The 27,780-nt window shown below is 56.3% G+C and overlaps 2 protein-coding genes across 3 annotated transcripts in view; both read left to right on the top strand.

Annotated features, from left to right (window-relative positions):
- Positions 1-573: 573 nt before the first annotated feature.
- POLD1 (DNA polymerase delta 1, catalytic subunit) lies at positions 574-22,708 on the top strand. Its single transcript, XM_059383675.1, has 27 exons — positions 574-679; positions 7,700-7,902; positions 8,246-8,359; positions 9,960-10,106; positions 10,209-10,334; positions 10,404-10,572; positions 10,660-10,741; positions 10,816-10,945; positions 11,452-11,618; positions 11,929-12,033; positions 13,434-13,574; positions 13,654-13,764; positions 14,163-14,354; positions 14,535-14,623; positions 14,690-14,806; positions 14,983-15,096; positions 15,404-15,551; positions 18,270-18,365; positions 18,478-18,615; positions 19,455-19,630; positions 19,939-20,091; positions 20,226-20,328; positions 21,084-21,216; positions 21,307-21,420; positions 21,790-21,842; positions 21,929-22,026; positions 22,516-22,708. Exons 2-27 carry the CDS (start codon positions 7,701-7,703, stop codon positions 22,619-22,621), a joined length of 3,324 nt encoding a protein of 1,107 aa, XP_059239658.1. The 5' UTR covers positions 574-679; position 7,700; the 3' UTR covers positions 22,622-22,708.
- An 878-nt stretch (positions 22,709-23,586) lies between these two features.
- SPIB (Spi-B transcription factor) overlaps positions 23,587-27,780 on the top strand; it is a 7,452-nt gene continuing 3,258 nt past the window's right edge. Inside the window, exons 1-5 of one of the 2 annotated variants that reach the window (XM_059383679.1) lie at positions 23,587-23,662; positions 24,589-24,616; positions 26,204-26,276; positions 26,562-26,776; positions 27,152-27,302. In XM_059383679.1, coding sequence (XP_059239662.1) covers positions 23,640-23,662; positions 24,589-24,616; positions 26,204-26,276; positions 26,562-26,776; positions 27,152-27,302 — 490 coding nt within the window. In that variant the 5' untranslated portion in view covers positions 23,587-23,639. Of the gene's footprint in view, positions 23,663-24,588; positions 24,617-26,203; positions 26,277-26,561; positions 26,777-27,151; positions 27,303-27,780 lie in introns of those variants that run through there. The other variant, XM_059383681.1, reaches the window with a different exon arrangement.

The following is a 27,780-nucleotide window of genomic DNA, read 5'->3' as shown; positions in this document are numbered from 1 at the left end:
CGCAGTGAGCTGGACGCGGGTAGTCCTAGCTAAGGTTGAAGGGGGTGCCGCTTAGAGGGATGGGCTGGGTACTGAAAGGTGTGTTTTCTGGAGCGGGTCGGGGGAAGGTGACGGGGTAAGTGACTAGTTAGAAGCAGTTGTGCCTTTCCAAGCAGTGTGCCTGGCGGCCCCAGGTGGCGGATAAGGAAACAGGCCGAGAGACTGGAGGCTGACCAGACTTCCCCTCCACAGGGAGGGCAGATCAGGTGGCCAGCAGAACGGCGCCCAGGAAGTCCTCCCGACTTAGCCTCCGACAGAAAACAAACCGGCTGGCAGAGGAGGTGCGCTGCGCGGGCGGACGGGGAGGCGGGGCCAGGAGGACAGATGCCAGAGACCCGCGAAGGTACCTGAAGGAGGGGGCGTGACTTGGGAGCAGTCGCACCTCTCCTCAGACGGGGCGGGGTTTGGCAGGAATTTATGGAAAACGGGAGGAGGTCGCGTCCCAAATTGGAAAGACAGGGCGTGGCCTAGCGCCAGTCAAACGGAGGGGCGTGGCCCCGAGTCCCTATGGGGCGTGGTCTCGCCCTACTTGGGCGGAGGGGCGTGGCTCATCTCGGCGCGCGGCATCTCTGAGTCTGCGCGCGCCGGAGTCAGGGGTCACGGCGGCGTAGGCTGTGGCGGGAAACGCTGTTTGAAGCGGGTGAGTAAGGGGAGTAGAGAGATTGCAAGGATTCGGCTGACAAGGAAGGAGGGTGGAGGAGCTGGGCATGGAAGCCTTAGAAAGGGTTACGAGGGTCATGTAGGCGGGAGAGATCCCTTTGGCTCGGGGGCGCGGTGTACACGGGCAAAGGCCGGTGGTCGTGGGAGCGTGCGCGGGGTCGCGCGGGAAGATGAAGGGGTCTGGGGGGGCCCTCGGCGTGCGGTGGGCGCTTGTGCTGGGTGCCTGGCCCTCGGGGCGAACTGGGGAATGCACTCTGGAGGGTCTTTGGAGAGACGGGACCCCGGACGCATTGGAGGACTCAATGGGTGCACGTGGGGGCATGGTGTCATCCTTTATTCACTAAATACTGAGTACCCTGTGCCAGGCACTGTTCTCGAAGCAAAGGCTACAGCCCGAACAAGTCAGAGAAAGTCCTTGCTCAGGGAGAAGACAGACAGTATACAAGTGATAAGTAATAATGATAAAGCAGTGCTTTCGGGGTTTGATATATTATACGAAGTGAAATAAAACAGGGTAGCCAGTTTCTTTAGCTGGGGTGATTTCAAAAATCGCTCCTGTGGGGAAGTGACATTTGACAGAAAAGTCAGTCATGTGAAGAAAGCCCTGGACAGAGGGACCATCAAATGCAAAGGCCCTGAGGCAGGAAGAAGTTTGGTGTGTTTGTAGCTGGAGGCAAGAAAAACAGGTGAGGTTAGAAGACATGTTGGGGAGCCCGATCCTTGTAGGGTGTGGGGTTTGGCTTTTATTCTAGCTTCCCCAGCGAGCCATGGGGGCTTTTGAGCATCAGAGCAACAGGAACTGCCCTGCATTTTGAAAAAATCAGGCTGCTGAGTGAAGATGGTGTTGTAGTGGGAACAAAAGTGGGAGGAGGAAGGCCGGTTAGGAGGCGAGAGGGGATAGTAGATGGCTCAGACTGCAGTGCCATCTGTCAGTCTCAAGTTGTCTTTGGGGTTTGAGCCGCAGGATATAAGGAAGAAGATCTTAGAAGGCTGCGGTATGTGGTTTGAGCGATAGGTTGGATGGAGAAGGCTGAGGAAGAGCGGGTTTGGGGCGCCACTCTGAGGTAGCAGTGAGTGGGCAGGGTGATGTTAGTTTTTCAGCTTTATAACCCCACCTATATGTGCTGGGAACCTATGGTTACCTGTCTCACCCCTTCTTGTTGCATGTCACCACCCAAGCCTCCTGTACCCTGGAGAAGGTGCCTTACTCGATGATGGCTTTTGCAATGCTGTTCCCTTCTCCTGCAATGCCCTTTCTTCTCTTCAGGCCTTCTTTCAGTCAGCTGTGCTTACGTCAGGCCCTTTGCTGGGCACTGGGGAGCCGATGATAATTCAGTTTGGTTGGTGGAGGATAGGAGATCTCAGTCCAGAGTGCTCTGAACTGATGCGAGACAGCGCTAGTCTTGAGGTGAGAGAAGCAGCAGGGGCTCAGGAAAGACTTGTGGTGTTGGTGGTCCTCAAGAGGAGTCTAAACTGACACAACTCGAAGTGGCCCGTGTTCCAGGCCCTGTGCTGAGTCATGCTGGGAACCCGACTTGAGCGAGACCCTGACCCTGTTTTTGAGGTACTCATAGTCTGAAGTAGTTCCGGGTGCAGTGGGTGCCCCAAGGGGCCAATGAGTGGCCTGGAAGAGTTGAACTGGAGCGGAGTCTCTGTGGAGGCCGAGGAGTAAAGTGGCTGGAAAAGAGGGTTACCTCATCCAGCAAACATGTCCCAAAGTCAGGCCCTGTGCTGGGCACGTGGCTCATGTTCCAGCAGGGGGAGACAGACAAAAAGCAATGTACAAAAGAAAGCTGCAGAAGATCTTAAGAGAGCCAGAGCGCTGGGAAGTGGTGAGACTCAGGTCTCCTAGAGCCTATGAGATTTGTAGGTGGAACAAAAATGTGGTCTGAGGGGATGGGAGAAGCTGGAGTGACACAATGTTGTTGGGATGGGAGCTGCCCTTTGCTGAACTGGGGGAGACTGTGGGGAGTTTGTAGGGAGCAGGTTTGCAGGGAGATGAGGGGCCTGGCTTTGGAGTATGGGATGCAGAAACAGACATCCTCATGGTGAGCATCTGCCTCTGTTAGGCAGGAACCCTGGGGAGGATTCTGTGCCAGAATCTGGACGGGGAGCCCGGTGAGCATAGAGGTGGCAGTGAAAGCCAGGGGATTGGGAGAGATGGGACAAGAAGACTGAGGGAGGGAGCGTTGCAGAAACTAACATCTTAGCCAGGGCTCACTCGGCATTGTTGTCTGTTTGCCAGTGAAGGGTCCAGAACAGGAGAGATCACCGTGTTTCCCCAGCTCCTGTCCTGTGCCTGGGCAGCTGAGAGGGCACACACAGGGGTCTTTTTCCTTCTCCCACCAATCCCTCCAGGTCTCTCCCTGCAGGTTGGAACTCTGTGTGTCTCTGTGGCCTCCAGGCTTTTTCCTTCCTGTGAGATGAGCCACCTGTAGAAACAGTTTGCATTCAACAGTCACAAAAAGAGAGTCTGCCCCAAGTCTTCTGTCCTGTGCTGCAAACAGCCCCATTGTTCACTGAGGAACAGATGGAAGTTTAAGCGGAAGTTTAAGCACAACGTGATACGGCCGCATAGTGAGGAAGTATTCAGACCTGAAAGGCAGACAGGACACACTGACCTGTGCCGTGTCACAGGTAGACCTTGAACACATTATCCTAGGTGGAAGAAACCAGACTCCAAAGGGCATGTATTCTAAGGTTCCTCATATAAGAAATGCCCAGAATGGACAAATCTGTAGCAATAGACAAAGTAGCTTTGTGGTTGTTTTGGGCTGGGAGAAATGGGGTGGGGACGGTCTGGGGTGAGGGTGATGGCCAAAGGGGTGCAGGGTTTCATTTTTGGGTGATGGAAAGGTTCTAAGATTGGCTATGGTGATGGTCACACAAGCTCTGAATATACTAAAAGCCACTGAACTCTACACCTGAAACGCATGGGGCATTTGGTATGTGACTTCGGTCTCAATAAAACTGTCCTATTCTGTTCCTTGCACCCCCACCCCTGCCCAGGGAAGCCAGTGTTACCAGTTTATGACCTATCTTTCCAGAATTAGGCATTGAAAACAAACATGCTTTGGAGCGCCTGGGTGGCTCAGTTTGTTGAGCATCTGATAGTGACCTTCAGCTCAGGTTGTGATCTTGGGGTCCTGGGATCAAGCCCCCTGTTGGGCTCCCTGCTCAGCAGGGAGTCTGCTTCTCCTTCTCCCTCTGCCCCCTGCTCATGCTCTCTCTCTCAAATAAATAATTAAAATCTTTAACTTACCTACAACTGTCCACTTGAGAACCTGTGGATTTCACTGTATGTCAGTTCCACCTCAGTGAAAACAGGAAAGCTGGAAAGCCATAGTTCTGCATCTAGGGGTTTATGCTAGAGATATACTATCACATATGAAAATCTGCATGTACGAGGTTATTTCCAGAGCACTGTTTGTGATCACAAAAGACTGGAAACCACCTAAATGTCCCCACCTGGGGGACTGTTTAAATAAACTACATTAACTCTGTTCCGTGGAATATTATGCAGCTGTGTAAAGGAATGAGGAAGCTCTCTATGTACTGATGTGGATGGCTCTCAAAGACCTATTGTTAGAGAAAGTGAGGTGCAGAATGGTGCACTTACACTGTTATCTTCTTGTAGTTAAAAACAAAAGAGTCTGGGGTGCCTAGGTGGCTCATTGGGTTAGAGCCTCTGTCTTCAGCTTGGGTCATGATCCTGGGTCCTGGGATCAAGCCCCACATTGGGCTCTCTGCTCAGCGGGGAGCCTGCTTCCTGCCCCCCTCTCTCTGCCTGCTACTCTGCCTACTTGTGATCTCTGCCTGTCAAATAAATAAATAAAATCTTTTTTTTAAAAAAGTCTAAAAAATGTTTGCCCTGATGCTTCCATTAGGAAACAATCAAACCAAGGTAAGGATTGGACTGCAAAACTACCTGTCGGGAATCTTCAAAAATGTCAATGTCACAAAAGGGAGCAGGAAACTTTTTTTAAAAGATTTTATTTTATTGGTGCTGAGCCACCCAGGCACCCCTGAGGTTAACCATTTAGTATGTTCATGCATCCACCACCTTTGTCTACTTCCAGAACATTGTCATCCCCCCAAAAGGAAACCCCATGCCCCTGAGCAACATTCCCCATTCCTCCAGTGTGTACTCGTGTGTCTGGCTTCTTCCAAGCAGCATGCTTTCAAGATTCGTCTGTCCTGTGTGTCTATCAGTAGCTGCCTGCTGTCTAGCACTGAGAAGTATTTGCAACAACACATCCCCCGTCAGTTCAGAATTTGTGCTGTATTGGTTAGGGTCTAGGCTAAGTTGCTGTAACAGAGACCCCACAGCACACAGTGGCCCAAGCAAGACCCAAGTATATTTCTCCACACAGCTGCCTTGAGGTAGGCAGCTCTGCCCCCAGTAAGCTGTCGAGAGGCCGGGGTTCCTTCTGTCTCAGAGCCTTGCATTCCCTGCAGTGTTGTCCATGCCCCCGCAGTCAGGGTTGGTTCACCACCGCTATATCCACATGCCAGCCATTGAGAAGGGGGAAGAGGCAATAGAGGCAAGCTTCCTTTGAAGGTTGTCTGGAAGTTGCATGCCTCCCAGTCATTCTTTCCATGGGATAGCTCAATGATGTGACCATCCGTAGCAGTGCACCCTGGGAAATGTAGTCTTGGGCTGGGCTTCCTGTGGCAGACTGAATATAGGGTTGGGTGGGAGCATTTATGAGATCCAGAGATGTCAACTGGAAGCCAGGGCAGCTGACCTATCTACTCCCCACTGGGCCTGGAGTCTGCCCTAGGTTCCTATAATCTCTCTCCTGGCCTAGATGCTGGGAGACATGTACTTTTTAGAAACTTCTTTCTCAGGCACCTGGGTGGCTCAGTTGGTTGAGCGACTGCCTTAGGCTCAGGTCATAATCCCGGACTTCCAGGATGAGTCCCTCATCGGTTTCCCAGCTCCTTGGGGGAGTCTGCTTCTCCCTCTGCCCTTCTCTCTCATGCTCTCTCTCACTCATTCTCTCTCAAATAAATAAATAAAATCTCTTTAAAAATTTCTTAAAAAAAAAAAAACTTCTTTCTTTTTTTAGAATAACTTTAAACTTATAGGAAGATCAAAAGAATAATAGTACAAAGAACACCTATATGCCCTTTACCCAGTTTCATGTCTTTTAACATTTCCCTGTCTTTGCTCACTTTGTTTTGTGATTTGCATGTGCTCAGGCAGAATATTCTCTACCTGAACCTTAGTGAAGTTAGCAACCTGAATGAGCTTGAATACGGTCTTTGGTCAAACCTACCAGAGGATATGTACTTTCATGTCACTACATCTTGTCAAAACATACTGCAAAATAATTTTTTATATGTTGCAATCAAGAAAACATATAAACAGGGGCACTTGACAGCCTCAGTTGGAAGAGCACACAACTCTTGATCTCAGGGTTATGAATTCGAGCCCCATGTTGGGCATAGAGATTACTTAAATAAGTTTTTTTTTTTTTTCCAAGCAGAGAGGGGGAAGCAGGCTCCCCGCTGAGCAGGGAGCCCAATGTAGGGCTCGGCAGGACTCTGAGATCATGACCTGAGCCAAAGGCAGAGGCTTAACCCACTGAGCCACCCAGGTGCCCTCTTAAATAAGTTTATTAAAAAACAAAAAAACAAAAAAACAAAAAAAAACCCGAGAAAACATATAAACATGTAAATTGCAGCCTCCTTTTGGTTTTTCGTTGTGTTTGCTACATTGGATCCTGGATGGGGGAGAGTACTATAAAGGGCATTTTGGGGGACAGTTAGAAAAATTGGAACATGGACTCTTTGTTTATGTTGTTATTGAGTTGTTAAATGTCCTGGATTTGATCATCACACTGTGCTTGTTTAAGGGAATGTCCTTAGACTGCCTGGGTGGTTTGCTCAGTTAAGCGTCTGCTCCAGCTCAGGTCATGATCTTGGGGTCCTGGGATCAAGCCCTACATCGGTGGGGGGGAGGTTCCTGCTCAGCAGGGAGTCTGCTTGTCCCTCTCCCCTTACGTATGTGCTCCTCTCTCTCTCAAATAAATAAATAAAATCTTCAAAAAGAGAGAGAAATGTCATTTCTGACTGGTGCCTGGCTGGCTCAGTCAGTAGAACACGCCAATCTTGATCTCAGGGTTGTGAGTTCAAGCCCCACATTGGGTGTGGTGTACCTACTTTAAAAAAAAAAAAAGAGGAAGAAACAATGTCCTTGTCTTTCAGCAATATATGCTGAAGTATGCAGGGGTTAAGGGGCATGGTATCTGACTGACAGGCAGCTAACTCAAATGCTCAGGAAAATAGATAACGTGCTGACGTGTGCATATTACAAATAGAGGGGCTGATGAAGCCAGTGTGGCAACAAATTGATACTTGGGGATTCTGGGTGAAGGGTAAATAGTTCTGGCAATTTGGAATATTTCAAAATAGAAAGGGCCTTGGTTTGGTTTTGTTTTGAAGGGGGATGGGAAGCCTCTCAATTGTTCTGGGCTGGGAAGGGATCACATCCGATTTGGTTTCAGGCTGCTGCCTGGCACCCAGCACAGTGTGACTGGCTTAATAGTCAGCCACCCAGTTGTTTGTAGAACGGAGGCCTGGGCAGGTGGGGAGATGGGTGGGTGATGGCGTCAGAGGCAGAGGTTTATGGTAATGAGAGGGGTGTGCTAAGGACTGGGTTTTGGGGGGTTGTGGGCAAGCAGCCAGGTGAAGGGATGCGGAAGGTTTGCGCATGTGACTAAAGGGTTAAACTGAGGTGGGGAGTGGGCTGTCATTATAGTAACATTATAGTCATTATAATGACTACATAATGACTATAATAATGACTACTAATGACCACATATACTATATGTAACATATAGTATATGGTGGTTTGGCACAAGAAATGTGCCAGCACCCCATGATCATGCTCCTCCCAGGGCCCACCAGGGAACAAAAGGCTCCTGGCCATGGTGGGTGCATGGGGGGCCATGAAGAAGACAGGAACTCTCCTGAGCCCTGACTTGCCCAGCAGGATGGATGGCAAGCGGCGGCCAGGCCCAGGGCCGGGGGTGCCCCCAAAGCGGGCCCGTGGGGGCCTCTGGGATGAGGAGGAGCCATGTCAGCCATCCCAGTTTGAGGAGGAACTGGCGCTGATGGAGGAGATGGAGGCTGAGCACCGACTGCAGGAACAGGAGGAGGAGTTGGTGCAGCCGGGCCTGGATGGAGCAGCAGATGGTGAGACCTGGAGTGGGAACCCCTGCACCCCCACACCCATCCTGCCTGTGAACCAGGTCAGCCATAGAGCTTGCCTGTGACCTCTGACCTTTGGCCCACACTGTACCCCTACAAAGTGCTAACCTTTGACCCCATGCTAGTATGCCACCTTTGTTGCCTACAGCTCCAAGTCTGACCTTGACTCTTGACCCCATAATCTCTCCTGAGTTACTTGCCTGAACCAGAGCGCCCTATCCACCTGACTTCCCTTTCATACATCAGATGCCATGTGGGAGGTCATGGGCTGGGCTGGGGGACCACGACTCCATGTACCCTGCTTGTCTTCCCTCCCCTCCCCACCCAGGGCAGTTCTCCCCAATGGCCATAGATGCCCGCTGGTTGCGGCCCACACCACCCCCTCTGGATCCCCAAACAGAGCCTCTCATCTTCCAGCAGTTGGAGATTGACCATTATGTGGGTGAGCTTGATGGGCAGAGGCCTGGTGGGTGGGAGGTGGGGCCTTGGGCTTTGAGGAAGGAGATGGACCCACAGTGCCCTCACAGGTGACCAGGGCTGTGGGTGCCCAGAGGGGCAGCAAGAGGGGAAGGGGGCCCAGGTGTCCCACAGGGCTTCTTGGAGGTGGGGAGTATCTTCCAACTGAGGCCTGAAGGTAAGAGCTGGCTCCTTGCTAAGGCGAGACACATGTGGTTTGACGTCCATCTATCCCTCTATCCATCTGTTATCAGTCAGGAACAGCTGAGGATCTGCACTAAGACAGGCCCTATTTCAGTGAGATCAAGTCCCTGTTCTTCAAGGCTCACCTTCTGGAAGGATAGGCAGAAGAAAAAAGGAAATGGAACCTCGGGTGGCCGTGAGGGTTATGGAGGGACATGTGGTAGGGCGGAGGTCCCAGACTGCACATCTCCGAGGTCCGAGGACAGAGAGGTCTGGAATGTTTGAGGAACGGCCAAGAGACCATGGTGGCAGGAGCAGGGGGCAAAGATGGGGGGAAGGGGCAGCATGTGAGGCCCTGTCTGCCCAGACAAGGACGTGGGGGCTCCATTCTGCATGGGCGGGAAAGCCTTTGGCTCTGCAGAGATCACTCTGACTCAAAGGTTAGTAAGTCTCCCCTGTGAGAGAGTGAAGAGACAGGCGACTGGCCAGGTGGAAACGTCCACCATCCACATACCGGCCACAAAACCAGGACCACGAATATGGTCTCAACAGTCAGAAAACAGTCCGGTCCAGGAAGGGACAAAACACTTGATCAGACAGTTCACTCAAGGAGAGACTGTGGCTGTCAGGGTGATGCAGATGACAGCCACCACAACACATCCTATTAGAAGAGCTCACACCCACACATGGACACCAAGGGCTGATGAGGATGCGGGCCAATGGATTGCTTGCTCGCGCCCTCCCCGGGGGAATGCTATGGTTTGTAGCCCTTCTGGGAAATAGCCTGGAAGTTTCTTAGAGTTCAGCCTACCATTTTTTCCTTCTCTAGCTTTATTGAGATAAAAGAGTTAAGTCTACTCTTTTCTTAGGACCAAGCAATTCTACCCTAGATATTTCCCCTAGAGTGACAGGAGCCAGTAGACTGTGTGGTCCCATGTATGTAGACAGACTCAAAATGACAGAAATAGAATAATAGAAAGCAGACAGACTACGAGGGCCTGGGCTTGTGGTGGGAGGGGGTGTGATGAGGAAAGCACATCTCTCAGGAGCTATCTGGAGTGACAGACCTGTCTTGTGCCTGATTTTGGTGGTGGTTCCACAAATCTACATATGTGTATTAGAGCTGATAAAATTGGACCCACAAAGTCAGTATTATTTTCTAAAAGGAAATACTTTTTTGCAAAAAAGGACTCCCTCTAGCTCTACAGTGGCAAACGGACTGTAGGGACAACAGTGGAAACGGTGGCTAGCGGGGAGGTGGTCGGGGCAGAGTGAACAGTGGGCAGATGCACTCCAAGATGCAGGAATTAGGGGCTGTGTTCCTGGCCCAGGAGGAGCCTGGGGAGGCAGGCCTTTGAGGAATCTATGGGGGTTGCCCCTGCCTTATCCCGTGACACCCCCAGGCCCAGCACAGCCCCTGCCTTGGACACCCCAGCCGTCCCGCAACCCCGTGCCAGTGCTCCGTGCCTTTGGAGTCACCGACGAGGGCGTGTCGGTCTGCTGCCACATCCAGGGCTTCGCACCCTACTTCTACACCCCGGCGCCCCCTGGTGAGTGGCCCTGACCCACCAGACCCCCTCTCCCCCCTGCCCATCTGGAGGCCCCCGCCCAACCCCACCCCCAGTGCTTCTAACAAGCTCTCCCATGGCCAGGTTTTGGGCCCGACCACCTGGGTGAGCTGCAGCGGGAGCTGAATGCCGCCATCAGCAGGGACCAGCGTGGAGGGAAGGAGCTCATGGGGCCGGCAGTGCTGTCCGTGGAGCTGTGCTCCCGGGAGAGTGAGTGCTGCCCATGGGCCAGGCGGGTCGGGGTCCCTCCAGGCCGGTACTAGCTTCCTCTGTCCACAGGCATGTTCGGGTACCATGGGCACGGCCCCTCCCCATTTCTACGAATCACCCTGGCGCTGCCGCGCCTCATGGCCCCTGCCCGCCGCCTCCTGGAGCAGGGCATCCGTGTGGCGGGCCTGGGCACCCCCAGCTTCGCACCTTATGAGGCCAATGTCGACTTTGAGATCCGGTACGACCCTGCCTCTCTCCAGCCTCCACCCCTGCTGCCCCCCACCGCCCCGGCCATCTTCCGCCCACTGATTCTCAGCCCCTCCAGGTTCATGGTGGACACAGACATTGTCGGCTGCAACTGGTTGGAACTCCCAGCTGGGAAATATGTCCTGAGGTCGGAGGCAAAGGTATGGGGCTCCCCAGGGGCAGGGGGGCCACAGAGCCGGGATTCTGCAGTCACTGACAGGCCCCATTCCTACAGGCCACACTGTGTCAGCTAGAGGCAGACGTGCTGTGGTCTGACGTGGTCAGTCACCCGCCAGAAGGGCAGTGGCAGCGAATCGCACCCCTGCGCGTGCTCAGCTTTGACATTGAGTGTGCTGGTCGCAAAGGTCTGTCTCCAGGGCCCGGAGCTCCTCCTGCTCTTGCTTCAGATATTGGTGACATGCTGGTCTCCTCCCAGGAGTCCCCATACTTGAGCTCACTCAGGGAGAAGGGAGTAAACATGGAGGTGGACAGGTCGTCGTAAGATTCTCCACTGAAGGAGGATGGTGGCAGACAGTGACAGGGCAGCTCAGACAGGTGGGCAGGGAAGGCCTCAGGGGTGATGAGGCAAGCCTTGTGAAGAGGGATGAGGAGCCTCCCCCAGCACGCACGTGCCTCTGCAAAGAATAGCAAGTGCAAAGTCCCTGGGGCAGGACTATCCCAGTCTGTGAGGGACAAGGAAAGGGCCAGGAGCTGAAGAAAAGGGAAACGGTGGGTTGCACGTAGTCTCTAGGCAGTGGAGGCAGAGGGGAGTAGACGGTCTGGGGAGATTCGGAGGTACAGCCACCCTGATGTTTCATGAAGGGAAAGGAGGAGCCCGGTCCCCTGTATCCCCTTCTTATTCCCTGTGCAGGCATCTTCCCTGAACCTGAGCGGGACCCTGTGATCCAGATCTGCTCACTGGGCCTGCGCTGGGGTGAGCCGGAGCCCTTCCTGCGCCTGGCACTCACCCTACGGCCCTGTGCTCCTATCCTGGGCGCCAAAGTGCAGAGCTACGAGCGGGAGGAGGAGCTGCTCCAGGTGGCTCTTGTTCCGTTTCCCCTCATTTCCTCAGAACCCCCCACCCGGCCTCCACCTCCCAGGCTGAAGGCCTCCGGTTGCTGAGACACCCGGTCCACAGCTTCAGACCCCTTCACTTTGCAGGGGTGAACATTTCCCCTCTGGGTTCTGTGTTATTTTCAGAAGCACCTGCTCAGTCTTTCTACCGTGGGCAGGAGAGTTCTAGGGTTGTTTTGGGGAGCTTCTGGAATGTTCCAGGAGTGGGGAGGACCCACGCCAGGGGGATGATCAGGATGACAACCCGGGTGACCCAGTGTGCTCTCACCCCCAGGCATGGTCAGCCTTCATTCGTGCCATGGACCCTGACGTGATCACCGGCTACAACATACAGAACTTTGACCTTCCGTACCTCATCTCTCGGGCCCAGACTCTCAAGGTAGGGCAGGCAGGTCGGGTAGGCTTATCCCACTGGGGGCTTGAGGGGTGGGCAGCCACCTGCTCCTTGCTGCCTTCTGGCTTGTGGCTCTGTCCCTGGCGGGTGGCCCGCCTTGCCCTGTACCTGCAGCCCACCGCCCCCAGCGGCTCCAGGGACCTCACCGAGAACCTAGCTCTGGCCCCATCCCTGCCCTGTTTGAAGTCCAGAAGGTGATTGTGGCTTTTGCAGAGGCAAAGAGGGCATTTATGGTTAAGTAAGGAGGGGCTTGTGTGTTTGAGGGGCAGACTGAAACGTGCAAGGGCATAGCATCTTCCAGACTTCAAAATATGTCAGCAAAAATTAAGGAACAGCCCGGGGAGGTTCCTCGAAGCGTATGGCAAAGCCTTGATATGAGGAGACACAATTCAGCTCACAATGGAGGTCATATTGTATTATTTCTTTCTTTTACTTGCATTTGGCCAATTTTGTAATGAGAAGTAAAAATCATGTTTGGGGCACCTGGCTGGCTTAGTCATTAGAGCGTGCAACTCTTGATGTGAGGGTTGTGGGTTCAAGACCCACACAGGGCATGGAGCCTACTTAAGAAAATTGAATGCTATAAAAAAAATCCCAGGCGCCTGGGTGGCTCAGTGGGTTAAAGCCTCTGCCTTCGGCTCAGGTCATGATCCTAGGGTCCTGGGATCAAGCCCCACATCGGGCTGTCTGCTCAGCAGGGAGCCTGCTTTCTCCTCTCTCTCTCTCTGCCTGCCTCTCTGCCTACTTGTGATCTTTGTCTGTCAAATAAATAAATAAAATCTTTAAAGAAAAAAAAGAAATCACGTTTATGGCCTCCAACAGCGCCAGGAAGTCCATCCTGGTCAGTTCCTCATGGGACACTGCTCCTCTCCTCTCTGCCCCTCTGCCCTGCCACTCCACCAGCTCAGGCCTCTCCTCTCTACCCTGACTCTCCCTCCTTCTCCTCCTGGGCCCCTGTCTTTCCTGATCTCAGGCCTAGCTCTCTGTGCTGACCCCTGCTGGGCTCCCACGTAGCTCTCCCCAGGCCCCTCACCCCATGCACACAGTCTCCCCACTGAGCTCAGCATCATCCCCAACTCTGCCGCTCCTCCAGCTGCCTTTCTGAGGGCAGCTCCCCAGCCACAGGGTGCCATCTGTAGCCTCTCAGCCCTGCAGCCATCAGGCCTCTGACTATCCCTGTCCTGACCTCCTGTCTCTCACCTCCAATCCCTGCCTCCCTGGCCGCAGAGGGCTTTTCTGCATCAGAACTGCTCCTGCTTCCAGGCTCTCCGTGGGAAGAGCGTGGCATCATGGGTGGTGTCATGGCCCTGGGATGGGGGTGGGGGTCCCTGATCTGGGCCACGGCTCCCATGCAGCCTCACCCTGCTGGTGGGCTTTGTCCTCAGGTGCACACGTTCCCCTTCCTGGGCCGCGTGTCTGGCCTCCGCTCCAACATCCGGGATTCGTCCTTCCAGTCCAAGCAGACCGGCCGACGGGACAGCAAGGTGGTCAGCATGGTGGGCCGCGTGCAGATGGACATGTTGCAGGTACATGGCCATGGTGGGGTGGGTGCCCCCCTCATGGGGCTGCTGGGACACAGGGCCCACCATGCACCCCCTGCCTCAGGTGCTGCTGCGTGAGCACAAGCTCCGCTCCTACACACTCAATGCCGTGAGCTTCCACTTCCTGGGTGAGCAGAAGGAGGACGTGCAGCACAGCATCATCACCGACCTGCAGGTGCCTGGCCCTGGCCTGTGACCTCTGACCCTTGTACCTCCTGCCCCCCCCATCTGACTCTTCTGTCGACTCCTCTGACCTTGGCCTCCCACCTTCCTGACCAGGAGGCTTTAGCCTCCCAGCTGTCCTGACCTTCACCTTGACCTCTTGGTTTTGACTTGTGACCTCACCCTATAGGTGTAAGTCCCCACTCCTGCCCGTTCACAGGACCTCTGGCACTGCATCCTTTATCCTGCAGTCCCACCCACATCTCTGGTCCACACTTGCTCTCCAGACGGCCCCCTCCTCCCTCTTACCCTGTCAGCTCCCCAACCTCCCCCCTTCCCACTCTGCACCCAGACCCTTGCCCTCTCCCTGACGCAACCTCCTCCCCTGATGTCACCTGTGCCTATCCCCAGAATGGGAATGACCAGACGCGCCGCCGGCTGGCGGTGTACTGCCTCAAGGATGCCTTCCTGCCCCTGCGGCTGCTGGAGCGGCTAATGGTGCTGGTCAATGCCATGGAGATGGCACGAGTCACTGGCGTGCCCCTAGGCTACCTGCTTAGCCGTGGCCAGCAGGTCAAGGTCGTGTCCCAGCTGCTACGGCAGGTCAGTGGGTGGAGCCAAGGGTGGGCCGGGTCACAACACCCTCAGCAAGTCCCCATTCCTGGCCTCTGGTCACTCTCTGTGTCTCCTGGGAGGTGACACCTGGATGCCCTTCCATGCTCCTCCTCTTCCCTCTTCTGTCTGCTCACGCCTGCCTCCATTTCCTGACTTCTCCCCTCCTAGGCCATGCGCGAGGGACTGCTGATGCCTGTGGTGAAGACAGAGGGTGGCGAGGACTACACGGGGGCCACAGTCATCGAGCCCCTCAAAGGGTGAGGCCCTGTGGCTGGGTAGGGGTGGCTTGGGATTCCCAGGGCTGACTCCTCCTTGACCCCCAGGTACTATGATGTCCCCATTGCCACCCTGGACTTCTCCTCTCTGTACCCGTCCATCATGATGGCCCACAACCTGTGCTATACCACGCTTCTGCGGCCTGGGGCCGCCCAGAGACTGGGGTATGACTCCCCTGTGTACCCCAGGCGTGCATGTGAGCCAGCTTCAGCCAGGACAGGGCCGGGAGCCCAGAAATAGTGGAGAGGGGAGATTCGAGAGGTGGGGAGAGCCTGAAAATCTAGAGAAGGAAGTGATGGGGAGGCCAGGTTCATGCCGTCCTCCCCATCCTCCTACCCAGGCTGACTGAGGATCAGTTCATCAAGACACCCACAGGGGATGAGTTTGTGAAGACATCAGTGCGGAAAGGGCTGCTGCCCCAGATCCTGGAGAACCTGCTCAGTGCCCGGAAGAGGTGGGTTCTAAAGCATCACACCCACCTCTGTGCAGACTTGCTCCTCATCAGTCCCTGTCCTTCATGGTCACCCCAGAATTGCCATGTCAAACTTAACTGCAGCTGTGTGTGAATTAGAACAAGACACCCCTCCAAACAGCTCCCATTTGCCTCCTCTGCTGCGTGCCTCTGTGCAGTGCACAGCCTGAACAAAGGTACATGGCACCGATTTCTAGAAAGGCACCCTAACCAGAGCCCAGCCCCAGCCTCTCCTCTCTCCCTGAAACCTGGGGCACTGCATCAGTGGCCTTTGCTTCTGTCCTTCCAGGGCCAAGGCTGAGCTGGCCAAGGAGACAGACCCCCTGCGTCGCCAAGTCTTGGATGGGCGGCAGCTGGCATTGAAAGTGAGTGCCAATTCTGTATATGGCTTCACTGGTGCCCAGGTGGGCAAGCTGCCATGCTTGGAGATCTCCCAGGTGAGTGCTCAGTTGCCTCAGTAGGTAGAGGGGAGCAGACGGTCCCTCCCTAGGAGAACCAGGTCTCTGTATGGTGGAGGTTGCAGTGCCCCAACTTGCTGAACATCTCTGTGGGTCTGGCAGGTGGCGAAACAGATGAGGGTTCCTGCCCTCCAGCAGCGTGCAGCCTCGTGGACACACAGATGGTGACAGCCGTAAATGCATATAGGAAGGTGGTTGGTGCCAGGGACTCTGCAGATAGATGAAGCAGGAGGGAGGGGGAGTGGCAGGGTGAGCGGAGGTTTTTTTTGTTGCTCATTCGTTCCATTTATCATAGTCCATCTGACAGACCCCACCTGCCTCCTCCCCTGGTACCTGTAAGGGTAGGGATGCAGAGGGCAGGTTCCAACCAGCTGGATGGGCAGAACAGGGCTCATGGGGGCTGGGGCGGTGCTGGAGGCCGACCACTAGCACACCCAGGCTCTGACGCTTCACGTACTGTGTGAGCTCTGTCGCCGAAGGAGCCAGTGTGAGGGTACTCCTTCCCACCCCAGCTGTCTGGTGCTTGCAGGCTGCTTGGTCAGTGCCCTGCTCAGAGAGGGGATGCGGACCGAAGACCCCTCAGTGGGGTCCCAGGCCTATTTACCAGAGGCAGCTCTGCTGCTCCGATGGAGAAACATCCACTCTTAGACCACAGAGGATCTGGGTCCAAGGTTCTGCCAAGCTGGGATCAGTGCCTCAGCTTATGGCCTAAGAGAGCCTTAGAAAGGTCTTCCTGTCCAGCACCTTGCACTGGGGTTTGGGTCTCAGCACATTCCAAACTTGGTTGCCCCCTGTTATGGGAAGCTCCCTCTGTACCTGGGCACTATGTCAGTTCTCATGTGGTTCTGCATGGAAGACTTGGAAGAACTGCCAGTAGCTGGGCTTTTGGGTGGGAGAGACCTGTGTACACTCCCACGCACCTTCAGTCCCAGAGCCCCCAAGATCACGCTCCCATCCAGTGATCCACCAGAAGGCCTCGAATTTAGAACCTACTCACGATTATTACTTTAATACAGTTAAGGGGTAGGGATTAAAATCAGCCGAGGGCAGGGTGCCTGGGTGGCTCAGTGGGTTAAAGCCTCTGCCTTCAGCTCAGGTCATGATCCCAGGGTCCTAGGATCGAGCCCCTCATCGGGCTCTCTGCTTGGCAAGAAGCCTGCTTCCCTCCCTCTGTCTCTGCCTGCCTCTCTCCCTACTTGTGATCTTTTGTCTGTCAAATAAATACATAAAATCTTGAAAAAAAAAGTTTAAAAAAATCAGCCAAGGGCAAAGGCACAGAGCTTCTAGTTGTCTCTCCCAGTGGAGTCATACAGACAGTGCTCATTTCTCCTGATACTGGTGTGTGACAACGTGTGTGGAGTGTTTCTCACTAGGAAAGCTCACCCGAGCCTCAATGTCCTGGGTTTTTATTGGGGGTCAGTCACATAAGCATGGAACCTCTGTGTGACTGACCTTTGTTACTCGGTCTCCAGACCCTGCAGACAGAGATCAGGCTGATACCATGTGGCTCCAGGCCTCACTGTGAGTTATGTTAGTACAGTCCAAGGTCCTAGGTGAACAAAGACACTATCTTAGGTAGGATGTTCCAACGACTTAGAGGTTTCCTCTAAAAGCCAGGCCTCTCTTTGGCAAGGTTCATCCCATAGTGCATCCACCCACACTCCTCTCATTGAATGCCTTCCAAAGTCCCCTGGGACCTCCCCAGTCTACTTGGTGGAAAGAGGTGGGTGTTCGTCTGTCAGACTCCAGCCGGAGAGAGGAGAGGTCAGGCATGGAGGGTTTGGCTTTCCTTCCCCTGAAGCGCCCTCATTAGGACTATTGCTTCCTGGTCTGTCACTCTGTCTTTTCCTTCTTCACTCTTTTCTCTGTCCCTCTGTTTTATCTGTTTGTTAGTCTCATTTCTTATTGTCTCTCAGGCTTACAAAAACAAAACAAAACAAAAAAACCCATGGAATCATTCCAGGAAAAGATGAAGGGAAGAAGGAACACAAAAACAGGTGGAACACACAGAAGGAAGATAGTACAGTGATAGATGTAAGCCCACAGAAGATCAGTAATTACACTAAATATAAGTTGCCTAAACACTCCAGTTAAAAGAGATCTCTGACTGGGTCCAAACAAACCAAAACAGAAGAGTCATACCCATTTCTCCTTGGTGTGTGCCCCTCTAGCCCCCCACTGCCCCAGCTGCAGCTTCCTGTAAAGTAAGACTGTTGGAAAGTTTCTCCATGAGACAAGCACAACTCTAACCCTGGGGGGAGGAGGCACTTAACACATAGGGTCATTTCCTGTTGCCCAAAGATGTGGGGTGGCACTGCTGGCTTTCGGGGAGGGGGCCGGAAGCACCAGTGGTCCTGTACCTTGGAGAGCTGCCTGCAGTGTTGCCACATGTCATAGCCCCTCTGTGGAGGGAAACACAAGTGTTGATGGCCCCTCCAACCTCAGGTTTGCCAACACGTACTTTTTGCAGTCATTCCTCTTCTGTGCCCAGAGCTCTGGGCCAGGGACCCAGTTCTTTCCAACAGACCCTTAAGGAGCAGCTTAGTAGCCCCATTTTGTAGATTTGCAAATCAAGGCTCAGAGGGTCAGAGTCCCTTGGCCGAGTCCACGCCCCCAGGAGGTAGTGGAAGTGGCAGCCTGAGCCCATGAGCTGTAGATGGCTCCGGGGCCCTCACTGCCTGGTTCTCTCCCTGACAGAGCGTCACTGGGTTCGGGCGCCAGATGATTGAGAAAACAAAGCAGCTGGTGGAGTCCAAGTACACAGTGGAGAATGGCTATGGCGCCAACGCCAAGGTCAGAGGCTACCCGACCTGCTGCCCAGAGATGGGCCTGGGACTGTTGGGGGATTCCAGGGGGCTGGTCCTCTTCTCCCCCCTTCCTCCCAGTCACACAAACCCCTCCCCAGGTGGTGTATGGTGACACTGACTCAGTGATGTGCCGATTTGGTGTCTCGTCTGTGGCGGAGGCAATGGCTCTGGGGCGGGAGGCTGCTGACTGGGTATCGGGCCACTTTCCCCCGCCCATCCGGCTGGAGTTTGAAAAGGTAAGTCAACCTCCCTTAGGCTTGGAGTAGCCAGGTTTCAGAGGATCTCTGATTTTTGGGGCCTGCAAAGTGTAAGAAGGCATTATGTCAACATCTGGAGAACCCCAGTGTTGCTCAGGGTCTCTCCTTTTGGGGTGCCCTGCTCTGGGTACTCTGGGTATCCCATTCTCCATGTTCATATGCCCATTTTTGAGGAATTTTGCTGCTTGGATTGTCTCAAATTTGAAAACTTCTGACACCTTGGGCTTTGCTACACAGGACGGTGTCTATTTTGTGAAAACCTTGTCAGTCTTCAAGCATCTCTGGTGTTGGGTGTGGGAGCTACCTTAGGTGCTGGGGATCCTGATGGGGTGAATCCTGGATTGTGGTGCCATTGGCCAGTGCTCCTTGGAACTCAGGAGGAATCAGGCTGGGGTCTGGGGACGCACACTGTATGCTCTTTCCGAGGTTCAAACTTAGGGTCAGGTCTTGGGTATACCTGCTCTCAAATTTGGAGCCTCCCAATTTTGAGAAGCCCCTATGTCAGGGCTCACTCCTGGGCCTAAGTCTCAGCTCCTTGAACCCCTGTCTGCCTCAGGTCTTTCCCAGATCTTAGATGTGGGGCTGTCCAGGCTACACCCCCATGTCTGGGTCTTGTGCTTTAGGACATATCTCTAGGTTTATCCCAGTCTCTATTTCATGTCTGAGGCCCTAGAATGCTGAGGGTGCCCCTGGGCTCAAGCGCTGGAGTCTTAAGGTCCATGTCCCCCAGTGTCCCCATCCCACATGGCATAGATCAGCCTTGTGTGTCCTCAGTTTCTGAGGGAAGTCTCAGGTCTCAGCCGCGGGTCCTCCTCCAGGTCTACTTTCCCTACCTGCTCATCAGCAAGAAGCGGTATGCTGGCCTGCTCTTCTCCTCCCGGCCTGATACTCATGACCGGATGGACTGCAAGGGCCTGGAGGCCGTGCGCAGGGACAACTGCCCCCTTGTGGCCAACCTTGTCACTGCCTCCCTGCGCCGCCTGCTCATCGACCGGTGGGTGGGATCCCCTCCCCTGAGACCAAGGAGTCCTGGCCGCCAGCCCCCTCCTCCCCTGGGGACCCAGGTGTCAGGCCCAGCTCGTCCTCAGTGGTGGAACGGTGGAAAGAGTGTGGGGTGGGACAGCTGTGGGTCTGGGCCCCGCCTCAGCCACCTTGCAGCCTGTGGCCTGGCCGCATCCCTCCCTGCCTTGGGCCTCAGCCCCCAGGGCACATCCTGGCCCCCCAGCCTTGGGGGTGGTGGAGGTACCAGCCTGGCCCTCAGCAGCCGCTGGCGACACCCCCCACCCCATTCCGGCCCTGCAGGGACCCGGCGGGCGCTGTGGCCCACGCGCAGGATGTCATCTCTGACTTGCTATGTAACCGCATTGACATCTCCCAGCTGGTCATCACCAAGGAGCTGACCCGCGCGGCTGCTGACTACGCCGGCAAACAGGCCCATGTGGAGCTGGCCGAGAGGTCTGCCCCGGGGGGTGTGCAGGACCGCCCAGAAATAGCCCCTCTCCTGCCAGCTGGGCACCACTTCCTGTGCCCCCGGCTACCCCCGCCAGCCCACCTGCCCTCACTGCCTGGCCTCCCCGATCTCCCCGCAGGATGAGGAAGCGGGACCCTGGGAGTGCGCCCAGCTTGGGTGACCGTGTCCCCTATGTGATCATCGGCGCTACTAAGGGCGTGGCTGCCTACATGAAGTCCGAGGTCAGGCCCACCTGGGCTGCCCGCTCCGCCCAGCTCCCCTCAGCTCTCACTTCTGCTTTCCAAGCCTGGCGGGGAGGGTGTTTCCCTCTGTGGGCCCCATAGGGCCCTGAGAACCGCCCCCAACACACCCCTGGGAGTTGGCTCCATGATGCCTTTTCCCAGGCCTCCTGTGCCCTCTGGAGGCCCCCCACCCTGTTATTCTGACCCCCCCTCCCTCCCCCTGCAGAAGAAGACCCAGCCTCACTGCACACTGAGTCTCACCATCTGTTTCTCTGTCTGTCTCCTTGGTCCTTGCTCTGCAACCCATAATTCTCTAGGATTCATGTCCTCCCTCTCTACACCCTAATGGCCAGTGACCTCTGACCCCCACAACCCCTTCCTCAGTCTCCAGGTCTGGTCCCACCCCCTCATATCTTGGCTTCTGGCCTTTGCCTCTAGCTACTGTACACCTTCACGCCCCAGCTCCAATAGGTGACCTCTGATCCTTGCTTGGTATAACCTGAGGACCCCCACCCATGGACCCCAGCACGGATCACAGCTCACGGCCAGGGACTGCGTTGGGGTCTCCGACACCATCCTGGATCCCTGTCCCCCCACTGATGCCACCCCCTGCAGGGCGGTACCTGGGTCCCATGACTGCCCCACATCATTGCCCACCATCATGACAGGGAGCCCCACCCCATGGCTTGCAGTGCCCTTTGCCCCACTGCCTGCTGAGGAACACAGCCCCAGCCCCTCGGCCGCTGTGTTTGCAGGACCCCCTCTTTGTGCTGGAGCACAGCCTGCCCATCGACACGCAGTACTACCTGGAGCAGCAGCTTGCCAAGCCGCTCCTGCGCATCTTTGAGCCCATCCTGGGCGAGGGCCGTGCCGAAGCCGTGCTGCTGAGTACTCAGGGGCAATGCCCAGACGGGAGCAAGGGGGCACCCGGGGCCTGTTTGGGGGGGGCCTGGGCCCACTGCCTGCGTTCACCTGCAGGGGGTGACCACACACGCTGCAAGACGGTGCTCACGGGCAAGGTCGGCGGCCTTCTGGCCTTTGCCAAACGCCACAGCTGCTGCATTGGCTGCCGCACCGTCCTCAACCACCAGGGTGAGCGCCAGACTCCAGCCCTGACCCCAGCCCCTCCAGGGGACCCCAATCCTCTACCCTCCACCCTCTACCCAGCTCCTCTATCACTGAGGTTCCCGGCACCCGCCGTCCCAGCTGGGAGTGCCACCCAGATGGGCCTCAGCCCCTGGGCGGGGGCTCCTGTTCACAGGCACCCCCTGGAGGGTCCTGGGCCCCCTGCCCTGGGAGTTCCCCGGGGAGTTTTCCCCCATACACTCGCTCCCTTGTTCTCTTGTCTCTGGGGACTTTCAGAAGCCGGGATGGGCAGCGGGTGGGGAAGGGGCAGGGACAGGGCAGCTCGGGCTCTGGCTGGGCCCCAGCTCCCCTGTGCCGACCTACCCCCTCTGCCAGGAGCCGTGTGCAAATTCTGCCAGCCTCGGGAGTCTGAGCTCTACCAGAAGGAGGTGAGGGGCGAGGTGGGGCGGGTGGGGGATGGTGAGGGGAGGGCAAGGCGGGGGCCGGGGCCCCCTTTCAACTGTCTCACCTCCAGGTGTCCCACCTGAACGCCCTGGAGGAGCGCTTCTCGCGCCTGTGGACCCAGTGCCAGCGCTGCCAGGGCAGCCTGCATGAGGACGTCATCTGCACCAGGTATGCAGGCCCTCCCTGCAGGCTCCCAAGGCCTGGGGACCGCAGCCCCAAATGGCTGATGTTCTGGGTGTCCCGGCCTCGCTGTGGGGAGGACGCTGCTCTGGGGGCCAGCATCTGCCCAGGAAATGGCCACAGTTCTGTCTCTTCTGCTCTTTCTCTCTCTCTCTCACACGCATACATACATGCACGCACACACACATGCACCATGGCCCAGCCCCCTCCCCCAGGGCGGGCCAGGCTTTCCCCAGGGAACGGGTGGGCGGGGCTGGTTCCCACGCCAGGTGACAGGTGATATACGGCTGGTGGAGCCCAGTGTCCCCGCGGGTGCCCGCTGTTACGGTTCCCCCCATGCCCGCTGAGCAAACAGCCTGCCCCTGAGGGGGGTTGGGTGGGCAACAGGCGGGGGCCAAAGTCCTGGGAACAGCCCTGGCCCCATCACTGGGCTGGGCAGCGCCCCAGTCCTGACCCTGACCCCCACTCAACCCATAGCCGGGACTGCCCCATCTTCTACATGCGCAAGAAGGTGCGGAAGGACCTGGAAGACCAGGAGCAGCTACTGAGGCGCTTTGGCCCTCCCGGCCCTGAGGCCTGGTGACCTCTGACCCCTGCAGTCTTCTCACCAGGGCTGGGGGGGCAGGGACGGTGTTGGCAGAGAATTAATAAAGTTCAGGCCTTTTGTTTCCTGGTGCTTTGTGGTCTCTGGTGGGCGAGGTCCACTGTCCTGAACCCTGGCCCAGGTGGGTCAGCTCCACTCAGTGGGGTCCCCGGACCCCAGGAAACACCTGCTGACTTCCTCACCTTCCCTCCAAGAGCACTGCTGCCAGCCCCATGAAAGCTGGGCCTGCCTCAGTCTCCCCCTGAGACCCTGAAGGCCCTGAGGGAACCTCTAACCACATATCCTCCTCTGCCTGGACTGCCCCGCCCTCCCTCACCCCCCCCACCACCCTCCACTCCGCCTCCAGGTGCTGGCCTGTTTCCTCCTGGCCTGGGGCAGCCCCTCGCTCAGAAACCTCCACTCCAGGCACAACCCAGGGGACCCCCCCTTTCCATGTCCTACACCCACGATGTTTCCACCTCCGGGTCCTCACAGGCACTGGGCCTGGGTTTTCCTCAGAGTAGCCCCCGCAGCCCCTCCCAATCCATGTCCACTCCTGGGATTCCCGGCATCCCCACCTGGCCTTCAGATGCCATCGGTGTTCGAGTCTGCTCCTCCATGTCATGTGCCCCCCCCCCCCAGCAACCTACTCCCCCGTTCTGGCTCCTGGGCCTGGACCCACACTTCACTGACCACAGGACCCCTTGGCTTCCCTATTTCCTTAAGGTCCCCTGGAATCCAGTTCCTCTCCCATCTCCACCACTCAGGGTCAGCCCCCCATTCCTACCCCAACTGTGGGGATCCCCAAATCCAGACGGGCCCTGGGCCTGCCCTCTCCACCATGTGACCAAGGTGTTGTGCAATCCAGCCCCCTCCCCTGACCCTCCCTGAGGGGATTTTTGAGGAGGGCTGTGCTCTGTGCAGGCCAGCCAGCACCCCTGCCCCCCCCAGGGGGCTGGGCCAAGGCATAAATAGGGGTGGTGGCTGAAGCAGACAGCAGACCCAGCCCAGCACCACCATGCTCGCTCTGGAGGCTGCACAGTAAGTGGGGGTTCCCTAAAGGAGGGGGTCCTCCTGCCCTTAGGACCCTCTGCCAGGTCTCCCTCAGGGATAGGGGGCAGGGGGGGTGGGAGGGAGGGGGTTCCCCTGCCTTTTGTCCATTCTAGATCTCTTCCTTTTCTTTCTTGGTGTCCTTCCTCCATCCTACCCCTGTCTCTCTCAAACATCGAAAATCTCTCCTTGGGATGCCTGCCTCCCCTCCGGCTAATTGCCTCTCCCAGGCAGCCCCCCAGGCCTGTCTGTCCCCCAGCCCCCCATGGGGCCTCGCTGAACCTCTGGCTTCCTCACTTGTTGCCCACTCTGCTGCTCATCACATTGTTTTGTTTCTAGGGTTCTATCCTCTGCCTCTTGCTCCCTCTCTGCCTCTGTCTTTGCCCCGGTCTCTTTCCAGTTCTTCCTCTGTCTGTCTGTTCTCTCTTGCTATCTCCCTGTCTCTCCCCCAGCCCCTTCTGCCGATCTCTGGGACTCAGCTGCTTCCTGCATCAGCGAATGTGTCTTTCCACACTTTCCTCCCATTCTTGCCCAGTGGCTCTCCATCTCCTCTGGTCCAGAGTGGACCCATTTAATGGACTTGATGACGGAGGCCCCTCCCTGCCCCCATCAGCCCACTGGTGCCCACACCACCTCTCCAGGGACTTTCTCTCCCTCACTTTCCCTGCCCCCCCAACCAGCCTCTGCCTATGCAAATCCCAGGGGAGGGGGGAACATTTGCCTGTCCCCCCACCCCCCACTTCCTGTCCCGCTCGAGTGTGGTGGGGCTGGTCTCACACAAGGACACACAGCAGAAGAGCTGCGGTGGTCACAGCTGCAGCCGCCTCCCCCCTCCGGCTCCCCCACTGGCTCCCAACCACCCTGAGACTCCAGGCTGAAGGCACTCCTGACATGCCCCTGTGTCTCTCCCCCTCCAGGCTCGACGGGCCACACTTCAGCTGTCTGGTGAGTCGGGGCCCTGGGGACCAGGGAGGGTAGAGGGGACCCACATGGCCCACCTTGACCCCCCTGCTTCAGTTTCCCCTTCCATTCCTTCCTGTCACTTTGTCTTTCTGACCCCCTCCATATCTCCCACCAGCACCCTCCTCCTCACCTGCCCCATCTCCTTCTTGGACCTTTCTCTGCCAGCTCTTGCCAGCTCTCAGACTTCATGTCGTGGGGAAGGATGGAGGTCCTTGTGTCTTTGGCTTTGTGTCTCTCCCTCCACCCACCCCACATTCAGCAAACCTTCTTTCCTTCTCTTCCTTGCCTAATTGTTTTCTCAAAAGCATAGTCTAATAGTTCAGACACACAGAATACTATGCTCTCACCATCTATAACCCACAACCCCGTCCAAGAACGAAAACCTCGCTCACTCCCCACGCCCCATTGCCAGCATGTCCCACCTTGCTTCAACTTGACAAGTTTTTTGCTTTAAAAAAAAGAAAAATGGAGGTATAACCTACAAGTTGGCAAAGTGGCAGATCTGGTGTGCAGCCCAGTGACATTTCACGTTATACACATACCTGTGTAACAGCTAACCAGACCAAGACATAGAATGTTTCCATCTCTCTGGAAGATTCCCAAACAACCAACACCCCTCCCCGCTGGGATCTTTTCCAACATGGATCTGTGTTGCCTGGTTTTGACCTTGATATGAAGTGTATCGGGCAGGATGTCCCCTTTGGCTCTGGCTTCCTTCATCAGCATTCTGAATTGGGCATTGTTTTGCTGTGGTATTTAAGTACACTCTGTCCCCAATGTGGGGCTCGAACTTACGACCCAAGATCAAGAGTTGCATGCTCTACTGCCAGCCAGCCAGGTGCTCCAGCCTTGATTGCTTTTCTCTGTTGTATAGTGCTCTGCTGTCCCCCTGCCCCGCAACACACACACGCCACGACCACCTGTTTATCCACTCTCCTGTCCATGGGCTATTTCTCTCTTGGGGCTCTTGGAAAAGCTGCTCTGATTGTTCTCGAACAAGGCTATTTTGTGGACCTATGTTTTCAGTGCCATGGGGTAACACCTGGGAGTGAGGCTCTGGGGACATCTGGATGTCTAGACTTGGTCTTGACTATAATGGCTAAACCAATACATGATTCTTGAGGGGTAGATCAAAATGATAGATAGGTGGATAAAAGAAGCTTTGAGATTTTCTTTGCCTCTGTAGAAACACTTCTACCCCTGGGACAGGCGCGCCTGGGCGAATTCTTCCCTGCCTTACCCACACCTTCCTAGGAGCTCACGATCTTAGCAGGTGCTGGCTGCGATGTCCGTGAGACCCTGGGTCTCAGGGTTTCTGCACCTCTCCTGCTGTGTTTTTCATTCTGTGTGTGTGTTCCTGCTGTGGTGTGTATGTGTATCCCTGCTTTCTGTATCTCTGTATGTCTCTTTCTTTGCCTGTCTCTGGTGCCTGGTCTCTATGGCTCTTTCTGTCCATCTCCCAGCCTTCCCCTCTTCTCCCTTGTCCTTGTCAGAACCCTTCTGCTGGCCCAGAATGGGTGTGGGGGCTCCCCAAAGCCTGGGATGACCCCTCTTCCCCCCACCCATCAGTATCCAGATGGTGTCTTCTATGATCTGGACAGCTGCAAACACCCCTGCTACCCCGACTCAGAGGGGGCTTCTGGTGAGTGGCCCTGCCCTAGCCATCCTCCTGACCTGGACCTTGGGCCCATTTCACAGATGGGGGAGCTGAGTCTCAGGGGAGGATGTCACCTAGTTCAGCAGGATAAGATTAGCCCAGGTCTCCAGACCTCCCCCCTTTTCCTCTCCCACCCACCCTCTTGCCCATGCAAATTCTGGGGAAAAACATTTGCAAGGCCTACAATGGCCTCTCTGTGCTGGGGGCTTTGAGTGGGTGGGGCTGAGGCCAGACCTGGCTTCTGACTCAACGCCCTCCGCCCTCTCCCAGACTCCCTGTGGGGCTGGGACCTCAGTCCAGTTGTCCCAGCCACCTCCTATGAAGCCTTCAACCCGGCTGTGGCCAACTTCAGCCATCCTCAAGGTATCCAGCTCTGCTACGGACCCTCGACCTACAGCCCCGTGGGGAGCCTGGACCCAGCCCCCAGTGTAGAGGCCCCGGGGCCCAGCTTCCCAGCATACCCCACGGAGGACTTCACCAGCCAGGTGAGGGGCAGGGACGCGATTAACTTTCCCATCATCGGCTCGGGATTTCCTAGATGCCAGGCAGCGTGTGAAAGCCTCTGGGTTAAGTACCATTTCTGCTCCATTGCACAGGCCAGCCAACAGAAGCATGGATGTCAGGCAAGGAGCTGCACGGGAAGCCATGTTCTGGGTTGGGCAGACTTTCAGGGAGGGGGCCCGGGTATCCCTTGGCCATGCCATGGAGACGGGAACTGAGGCCAGAGCACAGGCTGTAAAGGGTGGGGGGGCACAGTGGGGAAGTCCACAGTGAGGACCCAGGAGGAGGAAGCTGAGGGAAGACCAGAGGGAGGGAGGAAAGGGGGTCCCCGGACTGCAGGTGATCCTGACCTTTTGCAGACCATGGGCCCCCCGGCGTATGCCCCGTACCCCAGCCCTCTGCTGTCGGAGGAGGAAGACCTCCTGCTGGACAGCCCAGCCCTGGAAGTTTCAGACAGCGAGTCGGATGAGGCCCTCATGGCTGGCCCTGAGGGGAGGGCATCTGAGGCAGGTACGTAGGAGCTAGTGGGGTGTGGTGGGGCTCCAAGAGGAGTGTCAGGCAAGGAGCTGCACGGGAAGCCATGTTCTGGGTTGGGCAGACTTTCAGGGAGGGGGCCCGGGTATCCCTTGGCCATGCCATGGAGACGGGAACTGAGGCCAGAGCACAGGCTGTAAAGGGTGGGGGGGCACAGTGGGGAAGTCCACAGTGAGGACCCAGGAGGAGGAAGCTGAGGGAAGACCAGAGGGAGGGAGGAAAGGGGGTCCCCGGACTGCAGGTGATCCTGACCTTTTGCAGACCATGGGCCCCCCGGCGTATGCCCCGTACCCCAGCCCTCTGCTGTCGGAGGAGGAAGACCTCCTGCTGGACAGCCCAGCCCTGGAAGTTTCAGACAGCGAGTCGGATGAGGCCCTCATGGCTGGCCCTGAGGGGAGGGCATCTGAGGCAGGTACGTAGGAGCTAGTGGGGTGTGGTGGGGCTCCAAGAGGAG

Source organism: Mustela nigripes, chromosome 17 (genome assembly GCF_022355385.1).
Source record: "Mustela nigripes isolate SB6536 chromosome 17, MUSNIG.SB6536, whole genome shotgun sequence".
Taxonomy (NCBI): Eukaryota; Metazoa; Chordata; class Mammalia; order Carnivora; family Mustelidae; genus Mustela; species Mustela nigripes.
The sequence above is the reverse complement of the archived record's forward strand: the minus strand, read 5'-3'. Positions and strand labels throughout refer to the sequence as shown.